This window comes from Curcuma longa, chromosome 4 (assembly GCF_044706935.1).
Source record: "Curcuma longa cultivar G26 ecotype Majalengka, Jawa Barat chromosome 4, ITB_CL_G26_1.1, whole genome shotgun sequence".
NCBI classification, from domain to species: Eukaryota; Viridiplantae; Streptophyta; class Magnoliopsida; order Zingiberales; family Zingiberaceae; genus Curcuma; species Curcuma longa.
The window spans coordinates 12,707,975-12,724,505 of record NC_133864.1 but is presented as its reverse complement, the minus strand read 5'-3'; the positions used below and the strand labels follow the sequence as shown (position 1 = coordinate 12,724,505).

At 40.2% G+C, this 16,531-nt stretch overlaps 3 protein-coding genes and 1 pseudogene across 4 annotated transcripts; 1 reads left to right on the top strand and 3 right to left on the bottom strand.

Moving 5' to 3' along the window:
* Positions 1 to 79: 79 nt before the first annotated feature.
* Positions 80 to 2,366, bottom strand: LOC141828517 (uncharacterized). Its single transcript, XM_074715957.1, has 3 exons — positions 2,251 to 2,366; positions 1,508 to 2,151; positions 80 to 357 (listed from the first exon to the last, which is right to left on the bottom strand). Exons 2-3 carry the CDS (start codon positions 1,834 to 1,836, stop codon positions 294 to 296), a joined length of 393 nt encoding a protein of 130 aa, XP_074572058.1. The 5' UTR covers positions 1,837 to 2,151; positions 2,251 to 2,366; the 3' UTR covers positions 80 to 293.
* A 426-nt stretch (positions 2,367 to 2,792) lies between these two features.
* LOC141827109 (protein DEEPER ROOTING 1-like) lies at positions 2,793 to 7,176 on the bottom strand. The gene is made up of 5 exons (XM_074714378.1): positions 7,012 to 7,176; positions 3,727 to 3,817; positions 3,131 to 3,639; positions 2,903 to 3,068; positions 2,793 to 2,812 (listed from the first exon to the last, which is right to left on the bottom strand). The coding sequence occupies exons 1-5, from the start codon at positions 7,174 to 7,176 to the stop codon at positions 2,793 to 2,795; spliced, it is 951 nt and encodes a 316-aa protein (XP_074570479.1).
* A 944-nt stretch (positions 7,177 to 8,120) lies between these two features.
* On the bottom strand, positions 8,121 to 10,353 carry LOC141826785 (uncharacterized). Of its 2 annotated transcripts, none has more exons than XM_074714087.1 (5): positions 10,240 to 10,353; positions 10,041 to 10,149; positions 9,770 to 9,892; positions 8,802 to 8,904; positions 8,121 to 8,663 (listed from the first exon to the last, which is right to left on the bottom strand). In XM_074714087.1, exons 2-5 carry the CDS (start codon positions 10,133 to 10,135, stop codon positions 8,292 to 8,294), a joined length of 693 nt encoding a protein of 230 aa, XP_074570188.1. In that variant the 5' UTR covers positions 10,136 to 10,149; positions 10,240 to 10,353; the 3' UTR covers positions 8,121 to 8,291. The 2 variants fall into 2 exon arrangements, with proteins under 2 accessions (XP_074570188.1, XP_074570187.1); XM_074714086.1 differs by having other exon boundaries at positions 10,041 to 10,146; positions 10,240 to 10,348.
* Positions 10,354 to 10,465: 112 nt separating this feature from the next.
* LOC141826786 (homeobox-leucine zipper protein ATHB-23-like) lies at positions 10,466 to 15,456 on the top strand (annotated as a pseudogene).
* The last annotated feature ends 1,075 nt before the right edge of the window (positions 15,457 to 16,531 follow it).

The following is a 16,531-nucleotide window of genomic DNA, read 5'->3' as shown; positions in this document are numbered from 1 at the left end:
TCTCGATTTATCTCTTACCAGGTCATGAAACTGACCATGTGAGGTTTATAAATTGGGAAATCTGAATACAATTGCCTTCTGCTTCAACTAATACATTTCTTTCCCCCAAATCTAACAATGTAGAATAAAATGTAATCATACGACCAGAACAACATCTTTGAAGTTGGATTTTGGATGTTTAATCAACCCTGAGCACACCAATGATTCAATAAAATCAAGCAAATATTTCTGTAACAGCTAAACAATCGATCGATAATCTTGTGGGAATACTTCCCGAAAGGAACAAGCCATTGTCATTGAATCACACAAATGCACCCTATGCTGTCATCCGTGTAGTCTTCTGATTCTTCAGATTCACTGCATGCAAAGAAACACAATCAAAATCACAAGACAAAGGCACTGATGAACATCACCAATAAGTAATTCACGAAACTGAGAAAAAACTAGATGACAAGTGAGCATATATTGATAATTAACTAGTGTTAAGATAGTGGCTTCAAATTTATATATCTCCATTACAAAACATCAGATTTGAATCATGTCCTTCATAGTTCAGTAACTTGTCAGTTATAAACTTCACAGTTCAATCACTCAATTCGGTAAGCATTCTATAATTCACAGTATCGATACACAAGTTTTTAGCTTCCATTTAATTTCTTAAATGGAGCACGGAAAATTATTAAAAACACCACTCAAAAACTATCTATCTTTCAAACAAATTTAACAAGTTGAGCATTGAATAGCATACAACATTATACTAAAAATATTAATAAAGAAGAAAGCTGTTGATAAAAAAAATTTGAAATCACTAGATCCCTAAATGATAAATAAGATGAGAAAAAGTATATTAAATAAGTCAATGTATGTTAAAATATTTTTCATTAACATAAATAATTAGTTAGAAAATATTCCGCAAGTTAAGATGGGAACTTATTTTTTTGGTTAATCTAGGTATATGAATTTGTGTCCAATTAGTCCTAGAGGTGGATGACCGAGTAAATTTGGAAACGTAACGGCTCAGTAGCCCAACAGTCCTAGTAGTTCAAGTACTACGAGTGTATGGTGCCGTGGGGATCGAATCCTAGGTATCGTTGCGCTATATCCGGAGGGCTTCCACTACCCTTTTTAAAAAATGATAAATCCCAGTTAGTCTCATAGACTTAATCGGAAGTTTCCCACCAACCATCAAGGTAAATCGGGAAGCACATACGGCGGCCAATCCAGATGCCCAGCATCCTTTGATTGCGTTCTCTATTTGGAAGAAAATTCTTGCAAATACACGTAGCTGAGGATCGAACCGCGGGTCCCTGGGTCACAACCCGGATGTCCTACCGTTGCACCATTGCCCCGGGGATTTCTACTACCCTTTAGATCACATTCTAGGAGGGTTTAGTAGGATGATAATAGAAAAAATATATATATAAAGCAAGATAGTGAAAAAAAATGGCAATTTATTCCAAAACCAGCCACAATGAACATGATAAGAAAACAATGGCAAGAAACTTACGTAGGTTCAAATTCCTTGATCTCAACAAGTTCCTTTCCTGAGGAATCCATCCATTTAACGTTGCCCTTCAGGATCCTTTCTGAATTTGGTGCTCTCGATTTTTTTAGGCTGCTCTTCAGCAAGATCTCACATTTCCCATCCTCTGCACTCTTCTGTTCAATCACAACCTTCTCACCAGAAGGCTTCTTCTCCGACGTAGCTGGAACTTGAGCTGCACTCGCGGACGCACGTAGGGCATCTCGGCATTGTGGGTTAGGCAGGTCATGGCGGACTGACGATTTCGAGCAGCACACAAGGGGATAGTGACAATGGCAGGATGAAACCGTCATTTCAGTCCACAGCCACGTTTAGCTCATTTTGTGACCCGAAAGTGGGAAATTTGAAGAAGAAAATGCCTCAATTCAACACAGATCTCTGGGATAAACTAGAAATCAGGGAGAGATTTCTTGAATGCAAGCCCCCTCCAAAGGAGCGAACTTTCCTCGAGGAAATCTAACCCTAGGATCGAATCAAGAAGGGATTTTACAGGTAATTAGGATCGTGTTGAGAAATCGGAGCAAGGAAAGGGAGCCAGCCCGAGCCACCAAGATCGTTCCTTTCTCGCCGCAGATATCTTCCAAGGAAAAAAATCAAGAACATGGAACCTAAGAGAGCGAAGTGCGAGGCGACCGAATCAAACGGCAATAAGAGGATTAAGCATCGACAACCATTATCGCTGCACGGCGAGAAGAAAAGGAACATACAGCGAGCCGAGGTCATTCGCTTCGATTGGCCATGACTTCATCGTCGTCGCAGCGACATCGTTTTCCGGTCTGGCGTTTGATGTGATTGCCCTAGCGACGAGGAGAAAGAAAGAAGATAAAAGAGATGCCTTTTTCCTAGTACGCATCGTCGTCCGCCCCTTTTATGCATGCCCTGTCGGCTTCGCTCACAGTGAAGCGAAGCCACTCATTAATCACTGTCCACGCGAAATCATTCTTGCTTTTTATTCATCATCATCGTCGTCATCATCACCATTTACATTGTCATTCTCAACTAAATTGTCAGAATATGTTCGATCAATTTTATAATCCATTGGCTTTGAATCGAATCTTCCACAGTGCCCGCAAAGGCAGCACTTTGACTGCCAGAATTAAGTGTTCTGGTGTTTGGTCGACGAGGAACTCGATGAACCTGCAAACCAGACAAGCGCGAAGATCATTTTTTTAATCTCTTCTTCAACAGGATTCAGTTCATTTATTTGTGTACTCTGCAACTCACCATGATAATGTTGGCCGATGGGTTACTAGATCTCTAGAACAATAACTGGAGGTCAAAGAGAATGGTAAAATAAAAATTCAAACATGCAGACCAAATCTATCAAAAAATATAGAAATTTCTGTTTTTAGGACTCACAATCTGAATCTGTCTTGACCCATCTACACTTGTCCTTGCTCTCACCTTCGCCTTCTTCTCCGGCCTGCGCTTTCTCCTGCGTTTCCTCTGTCGGTTTATTTTCTATGCGCTTCTTTGGAGCAGAACTTGGCTGCTGTATCTTCTTGGCGAGAATTGCTCTTAATATCTGCATTGCAGCATTTGGGTAGTAATGCATTGTCGAAGAGGAAACTAAATCAGTGTCTGTACCTTCTCCATCCTTGACTCTGGCATTGGATCCCTCAAGCTTGCAGCTGGTGCAAAGCCACTGCTGCATACGAACATCTTCTTGATGATGAAGGAGATGGATTTCTTCTTAATTGCATTAGGATTCCCCAGCAACACATCTTTCACTTTGCTAATCAGCATGATCTTGGTATTTGGGGAGAGATCGCCATGGCTGTCGCTTGCCAAGCTCTCTAGATTCGAGCTCCATGTCCTATCAACAGCCGATCTCGATGGGAAATTCAGAAATCTATTTAATGGCGTATGAACTCTGTCATCCTCCATGATCTCTGATCCATTTCTGGTGCTGGATTTTGACTTGAGGGAGAGCAACTTCTTTAGCTCTTTCTGCAGCTGGTTGAATTCTTCAACGCTGAAATCAGATTCTTGAGGATCTTCCTTGATTTCATTGTTCCCAAATGTTCCAATTGCTAGTAGTGATTGTGGCCAGTCTTTAAATTCTTCCTTTGAATCCTGTTCATCAGGTAAAGAACCTACAGAGCATAACAGAGATTTAATTAATTTAAACAAATACGATAACTCAAAACTTAGACAAAAGATAAAAGAAAAACAACACTCACAATGAAGCTGATGATGAGCTGATCTCACTATGACATCAAATCTCTTCTTCTCCTTCCCCCCATGAAACTTATTTTGAACCCAACTCAAGATCTGCAAAACAAAAGCAAGAACAATTAATTGCTGAATATGAAAACTAAGCTACTGCTTTCACGTTCAAGCTGGCAGTCCTCACTCTCATAGTATCAGATGACTTCGAGTCTTCTTCTCTTCTGTAAACAAAGAGGACGAATCGATTAAAGCAGAATTATGGTGTACAGCCAATGGGAAGTGTAGTTTGATTGAATAGATTGAGAGAGCTGGAGTTCTATTTATAGAACAAGTCCCGATGTCTGGAAACTTCACCATCTGAAACTTTTTTTTCCCCAAAAAATAATGATGCGCCCATGCTTCCGTTGGTAAAACGTGAATGAAATAAAATAGTGGATGGAAATAAATTTAGGTGTGAATGGGGCAGTAGTCTACGGTAGAATTGAGTGACATCCGAATATAGCTGGGTTGATTATGATGAAATAAAATTATAAAACAGGATAATGATTCGAATTTTGTAAATTTAAATGATACTAGTGTGACTACTATTGTTTGTAATAGACTAATCGATTATATATAAATCAATAACGATTTACTCAAGGACATATATAGATTTGAAAAATTTTTAAATCACGAATCATATTTGAGAATGATCAAAAAGCACTGATTTATGATGATTTTCCCATTCTACCCTCCCGTCAATATTAATTTTCCATACACCAATTTCTAAAGCAGTCATATATCATATATTAAAAGATTAAATATAAAATTTATTTATATGATTTTAGATGTATACAATCTCAATATCTCTCTCTCGATTCGTGAAAGTAAATTTCTCTCTTCTTTTCTTTCACTTATTGATTTATATAACTCAAATATATTTCTTTAAATTTAACTATTAAAATCAGAATCAAGATTTGACATCAATTATATTCTCTCCAAATTCTACTCTTTTATATGATTGTAAATTTATAAAAATTCAAATAGAAATTTAAATTGTATAAGTCCGGACGGCGATGAAATCGCGGCGGCAGTGGGCGTGGGTCGGAGTAAATTTTGGGCGTGGGTCAGGTGTCGCGCACGGGAGTCGGGATTTTTCGTCGCGCAGGATATCAAAATATATATATATCAATGAATTTCGATTAAAACCACTAATCGACTTGATCTGAGAGCAAACTAGGACTAAGTTAGGCATGGTATGGAGAGATAAGCCCAACTTGGTCGCGGTTTGTCTCCAGGAGTGATCTTGGTTTCCAAGAGATTAGCTCTAGTTGCAGATTTTTTTTTTATCTTAACACTACTAAGGAAGTTTTAAAATAATAAAGGAGAGCACATTTAATTAGACTCATTGGGACTTTCAAAACTTAAAAAAATTAGAAATTGGTGCATCAAAGCTCTTTAAGTTTAAAGATAAATAAATTTTGATTGAAATTCATGATAGATGTAGACTATTTGAATTTCTATAAATTTGTGAATATAATGGAAGAGATAGAATTTAAAAAATTTGGATTCTTTAATTTTAATAATTAAATTAAAAAAATAAATTCAAATTGTATAAATTGACATGCGAGAGTAAGGAAGAGAGAGATTTACTTGTCCACGAGTGATGTGAGAAGGAGGAAAGGAGAGAGATGTTGAGGTTGCATTTTGCTCGGTAAGAGGTGAGCATTGTTTTATAAGGAGATGTTCTGGTTGAGAAGTGCGTCAGGACACGTCACCGGACCTTCCTCGTCGTGGGTGTGGAACAGGAGGAGGGGCTGAGTGCGATGGAATCTTCAGGGTCTTCCGGACCTGCGAACATAGCGAGCGTGAGTAAGAAGGCCAGGGGGATGCCCTGACGCAACCACTCCGACGCTCAAGTTAGAAACAGGGGAAGGAGGAAGAAGATGAATAGTAGACCAAGAGCTTGAGCGTAAAGGAGAGTGTATGTTCCAGAAGATACCTGCTGAGGAGGGAGTGGTCGTTTTAAGGGGAGATGAACGTGTATACCTGTCATCTCATTTGAATGTGATTAATGAGGTGTTTTGAAAATAGGAATTGTCCCATCGTTAAAAGGGGCCATCTATGTGCCAGATGCTTTTGTGGCGGTTAAACCACTTGTAGAAGTAATGTGGTGCTACATGCCTTTGCATTTTGCTCGATCAAGAGGTATGTGAGACAAGGGCAAAAGGCCGCTGCGGCGATTCGGCGCTAAAACTGAATGAGGATATAATCCGGGTGGAAGATGGGAAGAGAGTCGAATGGGTGATTCAGCCACGGGAGGCCGAATGGGCGATTCAGCTACGAGGGAGCCGAATGGGCGATTCCGCTACGAGGGAGCCGAATGGACGATTCGGCCACGATGGAGCCGAATGAGCGATTCAGCTACGAGGGAGCCGAATGGGCGATTCGGACACGAGGAGGGGAGCCCCTCTGAGTTATTCCCGTAACAGGAGACTTGTCTCGAGCAAAAGAATGTAAAATAAAAAATTTTGTGAAAAATAAATAAGCTTGTAAAGAATAGGCAAAAGAAAATAGGGATCTTCTCACCTAGTCCCTTGTTTTATTTTTTTTTCTTTGTCATGTAATTCTTTATCTTCTTCGTTCAATAAATATCTGTGATAGTATTTAAACATTTCAGTTGGCCACGACAAATATATGCTAGATTGTGTTCATGATTTTACCATTTTATCTTTACCTTTAAAAAGACTCATCATTGTAGAACTCGGTGTCACAACTTAGACTTGAGCGACGCTCCTCATGCAACCCGCTCAGACTCAAACTTTTGTTCTTGAGCACTAGGCATTCATCCCGAGCATTCGGTTTTACCGACTCTCCACTCGGTAACTGTCGATAGCTTGCGATAATCAATTCAAATAATCTTGATAGATAAGTATTCACTATCTCTACGACAACTCGAAAAGATTTTCAACGGCTTCTCCCTCTTTTAGCAGCAGGGGAAATCTTTCATTGACATCTGATCTGTTCTGGAAGTGCAACAATGGCGGCATCTCCTCGCACTCGTATGGAAAAGCAACAATTCCGTGCAAAGTCTTAGCCCTTTCTGGAGAATTCCACAGTATTATTGTGCTCGGGATATCCGATCAAATCTCTATTTAATTGATCTTCCCATGGACGGGTTTTCCACATCAGGACAAGTAGATCCTATTGGAGGATTGCACACTCGCATTCATGGTAGGTTTGGCTGTCACTGTTATGTTTCTTTGGACCGGCCTAGGAGAAAAATGCCAAGGGCAGAAGAAGAGAAGGATGCGTACGAGTGTGAGCACACGCAGGAGGCCCGAGATCACGGCGAGGCACATGAGGTTGGCCATCCCTGCGAGGGCCGGGCAGGGACATGGATAAGGCCTTGTCCCACCCTCTGTTTTCCTAATCCGATCCCTGGCATGGCGCAATGGTACGGCCCCCAACAAATCACCCATGCACTCAGGGTTTGACTAAGCCATGTTAAAAAATTAAGGGGATCATCAGACCGTTCACACTTTCAGATTTATCTCATGAGTGAATCGTAGAGGAAGGTCATCCATTCTTACTACTGGATAATAAAACATAGATATCTGAATTATAAAAAAAATTAATTGAGATATAGATACCTCCACTATAAAAAAATCTAACTGAGATAGATGGACGTTTTGTATTTAGCGAAAGAATTTTATAAGGTGAAAAACATGTATATATTTTAAACATTCAATTTTCTATGCCTACTGTGCCCTAAATGTCTACTGACATAATCCATTCTACTTCAGTAGGTGAAATCTATCATTCAGTAGGTGAAATTTATCATTCCAATGGTTTTATACGATTGATCCTATGATTATCTATGAAAAAATAAAATGAAAAACTATAGTTGACCGCTACAAAACGAGCAATTATCTTAATTTCATCAAGATTCGATCGACATAATCCATTCTATAATACTATTGCTTTGAGCCTAACTAATTTAGAGAATCAGATTATTTATCAAGTTTGAGAGAGAAAGATTTTTTAAAATATATTGTGAATGTTGATAACTGTCTCAAATTGTTCTCTCATTCTCTCAATGTAAGCATTGGGGATGTTGGACTGTAATATCAAAATGGGAAAAGTTCCTTTAAACATATATTTCGCATTAATCTCATCAGTGTTGGAATTTAGATGGTATCACTTATATAAATGTTGTAGAAAGGATAAACGCTGAAGGAAAATGGCCTGAAGTATGCAAAACAAAGAGTTCGTGGTCAATGTTCCTTACCCACCCAACCAACTGTGAACTGTTGTGATGTGCCGTATGATAATTAGCCATGGCCCTCTTCTAGCTCTAGCCCCATCACAGAAAGAGAATCAAACGGCCGCAAATCTTGTATGTACACAAGTTTGAAGCATAAAATAAAAGAACAGTGAAACAGTATGTGGTACCAGAGTTCCATAATACCCCATTATTGCGTGTCGCATTGCTCAAAAGCAAAGATAAGCTTATAACTTTAAAGCCTGTTTTGTCACCATTAAATAGAATAAAAGTGACACGAAATTTATGCAATGAATGATCCATGGATCCTACTCACTGCTGTCTACCACCAGTGTTCCATCCACCACCCCAGCCACCAGGCTGGCCAGCGTTCCATCCACCACGCTGCTGCTGGCCACCGCTCCATCCACCACGCTGCTGCTGGACACCGATCCCCCTAACACCACCACCTTCTGGTTGTCTCTCTTGGAACTCAGCGGCCTTATCCGCTTTCATCTTTTTCACAATTTCAAGTATCTTGGGGTTAAAGAAACGGTCTCTGACAAATTTCTTCTCCTCTGCTTGTATCTCTTTTATTGCACTTGGGTAGGGGTTTGGGGGTGGTTTCTTCCCTTGCAGGCGGCAAATTTGCTTCAGCTCAGAGTATGCCTTCTTTCTTGCTTTCTTCTGATTTCGATATTCCATCTAACAGAAAAGAAATGTAAAATAAGTCGGAATATTCTGTAGTTAGCTCTCATATCTCGACATGTTATATAATGCTCAGAGTCTTCTGCTTATGTGGTAGACAAAATCACAGAAAATTTTACAAGGATGGAAATGTACATCAGCAACAGCCATAGCTATGTCTTCGGTAACACCTTGTTCCATCAGTTCCAACACCCGCCAAGCAAAAATTCGTGCTGGAGGAGGATCAAAATCACTTATGCTGTCAATATAGGCAAAAAGCATTACTATACATGCTTCATCGCATTTGGTACGCAGTTTTATGAACAAAAACTGATGCAGCAAACCTTTCATCAATTTACTTAACCAAAGTTTCAACTCCACATGTAGCACCGAGTAAAAAGTATGAAAATATCTGATGAATTTTTGAAGTCTAAGTTTAAATTAAATTTTCATGAATCTATAACACGATTACACTTAGTAAATGGCTACAAGCTTACAAGAATAAAATGAACCAAATTTCAGTGCTACCAGTGTCAGTACAAACATGTTGATCGACCTTTCTGCTTAAAAGTTCAAACAGCAAAAAATAACGAGTAAGTAAAAAACTTGAGAATTAAAGGATTTATAGACACCCCCAAACTTTTATTGCTAAGTACAGAGAGTTATTCAGTCAAATAACAAGTAAACTACTCAATATAGATAATATAATAATGTAAATGAACTAGAGAGAATTGAATCACGAGACAAGGAGCCTCATGCCAAAAACTTAACTAATCACTATATATTAAACATTGACCAATAGAACATGTAAGTGTTGAGCTTTAGAGATCCAATTTAAGTATTAGTAAAAAATCCTTGAAAAAAAAATCTACTAGCAACTGATAAATTATTAGCTAATGAAGTAAATCTTATAGTATTACAATGGCAGTACAAAAATGTAGGATGAGCTTTTAACTTCAAATAAAACAAATGCAATCAAGAATCAGTTCAAACATGAAAATAGAAGCATATCACCAACTATTGTCGAATGACCTAAAACAGTTTACCAGAGCGCATAAAAAAAAATCAAAATTGGACCAGGAAAAGTCTATGGACCTTAAAACAGCTGTTGGAGCTCAGTGTACCTGACAGCATCATGGTAAAGTGAATCCGGATGTTTCTTGAAGAATCTCTTTACATAAATATCCTCCGGCAGTTTGATGGTTTCGATCTTCGGATCTGCCCGAGGAAATGTCACTGGAGGTGCCCTGCACAAAGCCAATTCGATCAATCAATTTTCTAAGATCCAAATCTTGATCAACGATATACTGAACGAAGTACAGGATAAGAAAGTGCAAAAATGGAAGAAATTTTTTTTTCTTCAAATCTAGATGGTGAATGAAACGAGCGTCTTACAATTCCATTGCTTTGAGCCACTTCGGCGTGGGACAGGCGAGACCCTTCACCAGCTTCCTCATCTTGGTGAGGAGGTCACCGCGCATGTACGTCATCTTTCTCCCTTCTACTGCATCGAATCGATAGAAAGAACAATAATAGTATCATGTCCGACTTGTTTAGAGTCAAATAGTACAAAGGTGGAAGGGTGAGGTGATACCGGAGGCCTTCCAGTGGTGGCGGCGTCGATGGGAGGGCACGGCAGCGATCGGCGGCTGGCCGCGAGCGAGAAGAGGCTCGCGAGAGGAGGGACGAGAGGGCTCGTTGAGTTGGGACAGGGGAAGAGCAAAGTGGTGAGGACCGCACAAACCCTAATCGACCTAACTAAGAACCGGTTTATCTCCGGTTCAACCTGAACTCAACCGCACGATTAGAATCCGATTCGAGTTCGAAGTGAACCGTTTCTCAGGAATAAATATTGATCACTCGAGTAATTTCTTCCTCCCCTCCTTCCGCCGGACTCCGCCGATCTCCACGACGACCGTTTCGTTCATCTTCGAGTTCTGATTCGAGGACAAGGTGAAGGAGAACGCGACATGAAAGAGCGAGCGACACGGGGAAGGAGATGCGTCGCCGTGCTCCGCGCTTACTCGGTCGCCCTCGCCCTGGCGTCGCTCTTCCTCTCGCCCGCCGGCGCCCTGCGGTACGAGCTCGAATCAGGGCACACCAAGTGCGTAACCGAGGATATCAAGCTCCACGCCATGGCCGTGGGGAAGTACTCCGTCGTCATTCCCTCTGACACCACGCATCTCCCCGATTCTCACAAAATCACCGTTAAGGTATCGATCTTTTCCACCTGGATTGAGATATTGTGTTGATCGGATTTTTTATGTGAACCGTTGGTCATTGGAATGCTTGTTTCGTTGTTTTGTCAGGTTACTTCGCCCTACGGTAATAGCATCCACTACGAAGATCACGTGGAATCAGGCACCTTTGCCTTTAGCGCGAACGAGGAAGGCGACTACTTGGCGTGCGTGTGGGCGCCCCACCACCAACCGGCTGCTACCTTGACAGTGGAGTTTGAGTGGCGGACCGGCGTCGCCGCCAAGGACTGGAACAACGTTGCCAAGAAGGGGCAGATCGAAGTAACCAAATCCTTTCCAATACCTGAATTTCTATGTGAATTTAGTTTTTATCTTAGATATTCTAGTTTTGATTCTTCAAAGCAATGATTTAGATTAGAGGGGGGCGATTCCATCGAAAATCAAATCTTAGGGACATATTTGTGCAAACAAAAGAGGACAAAAAAAGGCAAAAGGACCTTGTTGCATTGACAAACAATAAATAAAACATAAAATCTAATCATGCTTTCCAAGTATTTAAAGTACTATCATTGTTCACGTTAATTAAACTATTTTTTTTCCTTTCATCATTTCCCAATGTACAATTAAAATTTCCTCCTGTAAACCAAGGACCCTTGACTAGGCCCCATATAGAGAATTCTCTGAAGAAATCCCTATTGCTTGAATCATTATGAGGACCATAAACATTGATAATAATAAACTACTGTGCAACCAAATATCTAAGAGAACAGCTGAGAGAGGGAGAATAAACCATGATGTGTTTCTAGGGTGTTCCATCTACCCATAGTATAATCAGTTGCCTGTCCACTTGATCTTTCAATAGATTTCTGAAAGGACCCATTTACAGAGAGTGCAAAATCCCTTGAGTGAATACCTTTGCATCATAAATCTCTTGCAAAAGAATTAAGGCAGGCAAAGTCCATTGGTATATGACGCTTGGCTGGTCTACTAACACTCCTGAGATTCTAAGAATTAAACTTAAGCTGCAACATGACAAAAATATATGTACATTAGGAAAACAGGGAGAAGGTCCAAAGGTGCTAATCTCCAACCCCTCCAAAATGCTATCCACATCCAAGGGACCATTCAAGATATCTAAGCCAACAACAAGCAACAAGGATACTTTTTTTGTATTTCACTGTGTGCAAAACTAGTTGGTTTGAAGAACCAATGGTATCAAGAGCAGCGGAAATAATAGAGCACTCCTTTATTCTGCCTCTCTGAGTTTGAAGACAAGCTTGTAATGAGAGGATTGTCTGAAGTCTCTTTGTTCCTTAGGCTTCATGGTTCTTTAAATAATTGCTGTGCCACTATCATTGGACACGAAAGAAGATTAGTATTGTGCCTCACATAATGAAGATCCCTTGCTTCTAGTGATGAAACTACCTCTGCAGGTGTTAATTACTTGGCCATGGGCATTGCTGAATGGGGTTTCACAAATGAGGTTGATGCAGTGCCTATTAATCTTTATTTGGTCTTTAGGGAATGGGTTTTCAAACCATTTGAAAAGGCTAGAGGAATAGCTGACTTCGTAATAAGGAAGGAGCATTTGACACCCTCCACGTTGTTTCTCTGTTGAACAGGGACTTCTCATCACCCTTGTTAGAAACCACAAGATTGCGTTAGGGCCTGCTTTGACAGAGCAGGTAGTCTGTGGTGGGAGAGCAGTCCAATCTGGGGCATTTTAAAACTGAATCTAAACTGTGATAGTGTGGCGGCCTTAACCATGGATGTAGTCGTGATCACTGACAGTGTTTCTTCTTCCCATCTCAGTTCTACTGAAGTGTCAGGGTCGGTTTGACAGCTCAATCATGGGGAAATGTTTGGAAGTATTGTTTTCCCATTCTATCATATTAGCCGAGACCTCAATCTGGTGATAATGGATTGGAATGTCATGGAGTTGAACTCAGGTTAGACAACCAGCAAACCTAGAGGTGTCATTCAGATCAGTCAACCATTTTGAGGTTTGTAAGGTATCCAACAAGGGTGACAAACTCCTCCAGTCCCCTTGTGGTGGGACTGAGAGTACCAACCAGGTTGTTGGTGTTGAACCTATAGGCAGCAAAGAGGTGACTTCGCTAGTGTTAATCCAATGCAATCAAACAGTTCTTCTAGTTTGCAATTTAGATGATCCATTGCCCTAAATTGCTTGCCGTGAATATTGAGTCAGCCGAGATGATCAGAAGTGTCATGGTGAATGGGAAAACTAGGACGGCATAAGTGAATAACCTAATGATTCCTTGCTAGGACTCACAAACACCCATCCAGCAATCCATTCATCTTGCCCCATCCTGGCATCCTCACTCCAATGTTTGCTGCCTTCTCCATAGCATCTGTACATCTCAGCCGCTCCTTAGGTGTTTTAACTACGCAAAAGATGATATACCACGTCAGCTTCTATCCAACAATAGTTGCAATACAAAAACCCAAAAAAAATGCATCAAAAAATTCTGCTTCAGTTTGGGTTTTTTGTTTTTGCATTTTTATGTATTTGACAAAAGGTAGATACTTGGACTTAACTTGATGCATCTTTCTTGTGGTTGTTTTTAGGGCATGGAACTGGAGTTGAAGAAGTTGGAAGATACTGTGAAGTCCATCCATGATGAAATGTTTTATCTTCGTGAAAGGTACAGATTCCATATTAAGCTCATTGGAACTAGCATTTGCCTTTCTGCGTGGTGAAACTGTCGGGAGAGTTTTTTTTCCTTTCTAGCATCCAAACGTGTAACCTATTGAGTTTTTTTTGTGTCTAGCATCTAGGGTAATCTAACCTATTCATAAAAGTATTTGCTTGCAATTTCAATTGTTTGTCTTGATCTTCCAGAGAGGAGCAAATGCAAGAACTGAACAGATCTACCAACTCTAGGATGGCTTGGCTAAGTTTCCTTTCACTTGTTGTCAGTCTTTCAGTAGCCGGCTTGCAGTTATGGCATCTAAAGAAATTTTTTGAGAAAAAGAAGTTGCTATGATCCTGCTGCAGCAACTTGTTCGTGATTTTGACATTTATTTCTATTAGGGTGTACTCAATATCAGGAAGCTCAACTTTTATCAGTTTTACTCTCCAACCTTTTCCTGGTTTTTTTTTGGAACTCAAAAACCCCTTGTTAACATTACGTTCTTAAATTTTGCTCCGAGCGGCTAGTTTCCAATACTGATGATTGTAAACTTCATATTGGCTTATGTTGCTTCCTTGAATTCATGCAGACACTTATCAGGTTTTTCTTTCATATTGGCTATTCCATGTTGAAAAGTTATTTGTGACCTGATTTTTAAGTTTATAAAAAAATAAAGAAAACTAATGATAATCTGTTTCTTTTTCTAATAGTTAGGCCCTTGTTAGTTACTGAATTCCACTTAGGAAATCTCTTTTTTGCTATTTTTGGAGGATATAGCTCCACAGACATCTCTCTCTCTCTCTCCTCTACTGCTCTTGCCCCCTCCTCCATGGCATCTCGTCCTCCTTTCTCCTCTGCTAGTGATAACATTTAGTATGTGATCTGATCCCTGCAATGGTATGGCCTACTTTTTCTTCCCAAACTATCTGCTACAAGTCCAACCGCCCCATGAAGCTGAACACCGGCGACTCCCAGCACCAGCCATGCCTCCTCCATGCCACAACCTGCAAGACCTCACGGGTGAGCCAGCCAATTTTGCCAAGGCCTTACTTTCTCCTTCAAATTCTAACTCAATCACTAGCAATTAATCTTGTTGCAGCCGCGGCTTCATTGCTCTCTCCGGTGTTGGGTAAAAGATCCGTGTCCTTGTCAGGGCTCGGCAACGCAAGCGATGATGTACACGACGTCGCAAAGGCCGAGGATGAGCTCTCTGATGACGGCATGCAAGCAGGGGAGAAGAAGAGGCGGCTGAACACGGAACAGGTGAGGGCATTGGAGAGGAGCTTCGAGCTGCAGGGAAACAAACTGGAGTCAGAGAGGAAACTGCAGTTGGCCGCCGCGCTTGGGCTGCATCCGAGGCAGGTGGCCATTTGGTTCCAGAACAGGAGGGCCAGGTGGAAGACCAAGCAGCTGGAGATGGATTATGAGCAGCTCAAGACCCAATTCGATGCCTCCAAGTCACAGAACGAGGCCCTGAAACAGCACAACAAGAAGCTCCAATCTGAGGTAAATTGAGAATTTTCAGAAATGGTTACTGGGACATGAGTAACTCAATTTTGAGGAAATGTACAGATCTTGGCTCTCAGACGCAGGGAAACAACACCAGAGGCCATCAATCTTGATAAAGAAACTGAAGGTTCTTGCAGCAATATTAGGAGCGATCAGTTTCAGTCAATAGGTCCAGCTGAGATGGAACAATATTGCAACAAGAATGTTGAAAATATTCTGGAGGATGGAAGTTTCAGTAACTTGCTGTGCAGCATGGAGGATCATTATCAGGTACCCTTTTGGTCATGGTCAGAACACCCTCCACTTCCATTGATGCATCAATCAATAAGCTAGCTAGGAATGGAAAGCAGCATCGAAGATGAAATGTTTGTTAAATATTTCAATCTGGTTTGTGTATTATGAAGTAGGAAAAGCCACTGTAATTTCAATAGAATTGTTTTGTTTTGCTCATCGACAGCAACCAGTGAACCCTCGGAATGAGGCTCAGCTTGATTATAGTTCAGATTGTCGACTGATTTAACACTACAACAACAATGAGAATCAGACATACTTGAGACAAACATATCAATATACACTCGAGGATACATATATTCTATGATGCTTGTATCTTAATCATCTTATCAGGTGTTCTTGATGAAGTTTTGAAAGCATAGGACGGCTTGTATAAGGAACAGAACAAGGAGTGTGGAAGAAGGCCAGCTTAACTTATTTTGTCCTCCATGAAAATTTCTCCTATTGATACAAGAGAAGGCATGTGACTCACTGCCGACGCCACCCATGAAACTTGCAGCTAATTTTTACTGTGTCGAGGGAGAAAAAAACAGTTCACAAGACAAACAATTTAAATGTTTTGGGGAAGCAAGGAAAGTCAGCGACAAGTGGAACCCAGAGCTAGCTTGTGCTTACAGCTCACTAGACACAGAGCATCACTCTGTTGCTCGGTGTCAGAGCTGGTGGGTCAAATCGTCCAAGAACACACATTCTGGTGTCCTGTAGCATCCCTGCTCTGGGTAGCGGCTTCAGCGCTCAATCATGGCTTTTTGTGATAACTTTAATGGAGGAAATATGCCTTTTTTTTAATCATGTATCCAATTTACCCTTAAAATGGATGATCCTGATCTGGTATTCCGTCAACTAAATAAATTCAAAAAATAATATGATTCTTAATATAACATTTCAACGTTACTAGTTATTCAAATATCGTATATATACATAAGAATTTTAAATCCTATTATACCTTGAGTAGTAGAAAATGTTAGATTTTTTATTTCAAAAATATTTTTACTTTTAATACTATTGTAGTACTTAGTCAAGCAACGAATAATATCTAATTAATACAATATTATTCCTTACTTCTAATATTAATTACTATAATGTATAACCATTATGACTAACTACTATAATGTATAGTAGTTATGACTAATTGTTATAACATATAGAGACGGATTTAAATAGGGGCTACCTTGGGCTCTAGCCCAGCCCTGTGAGTCTTATAACAATTTATTATTAATTTATTTTAAAAATT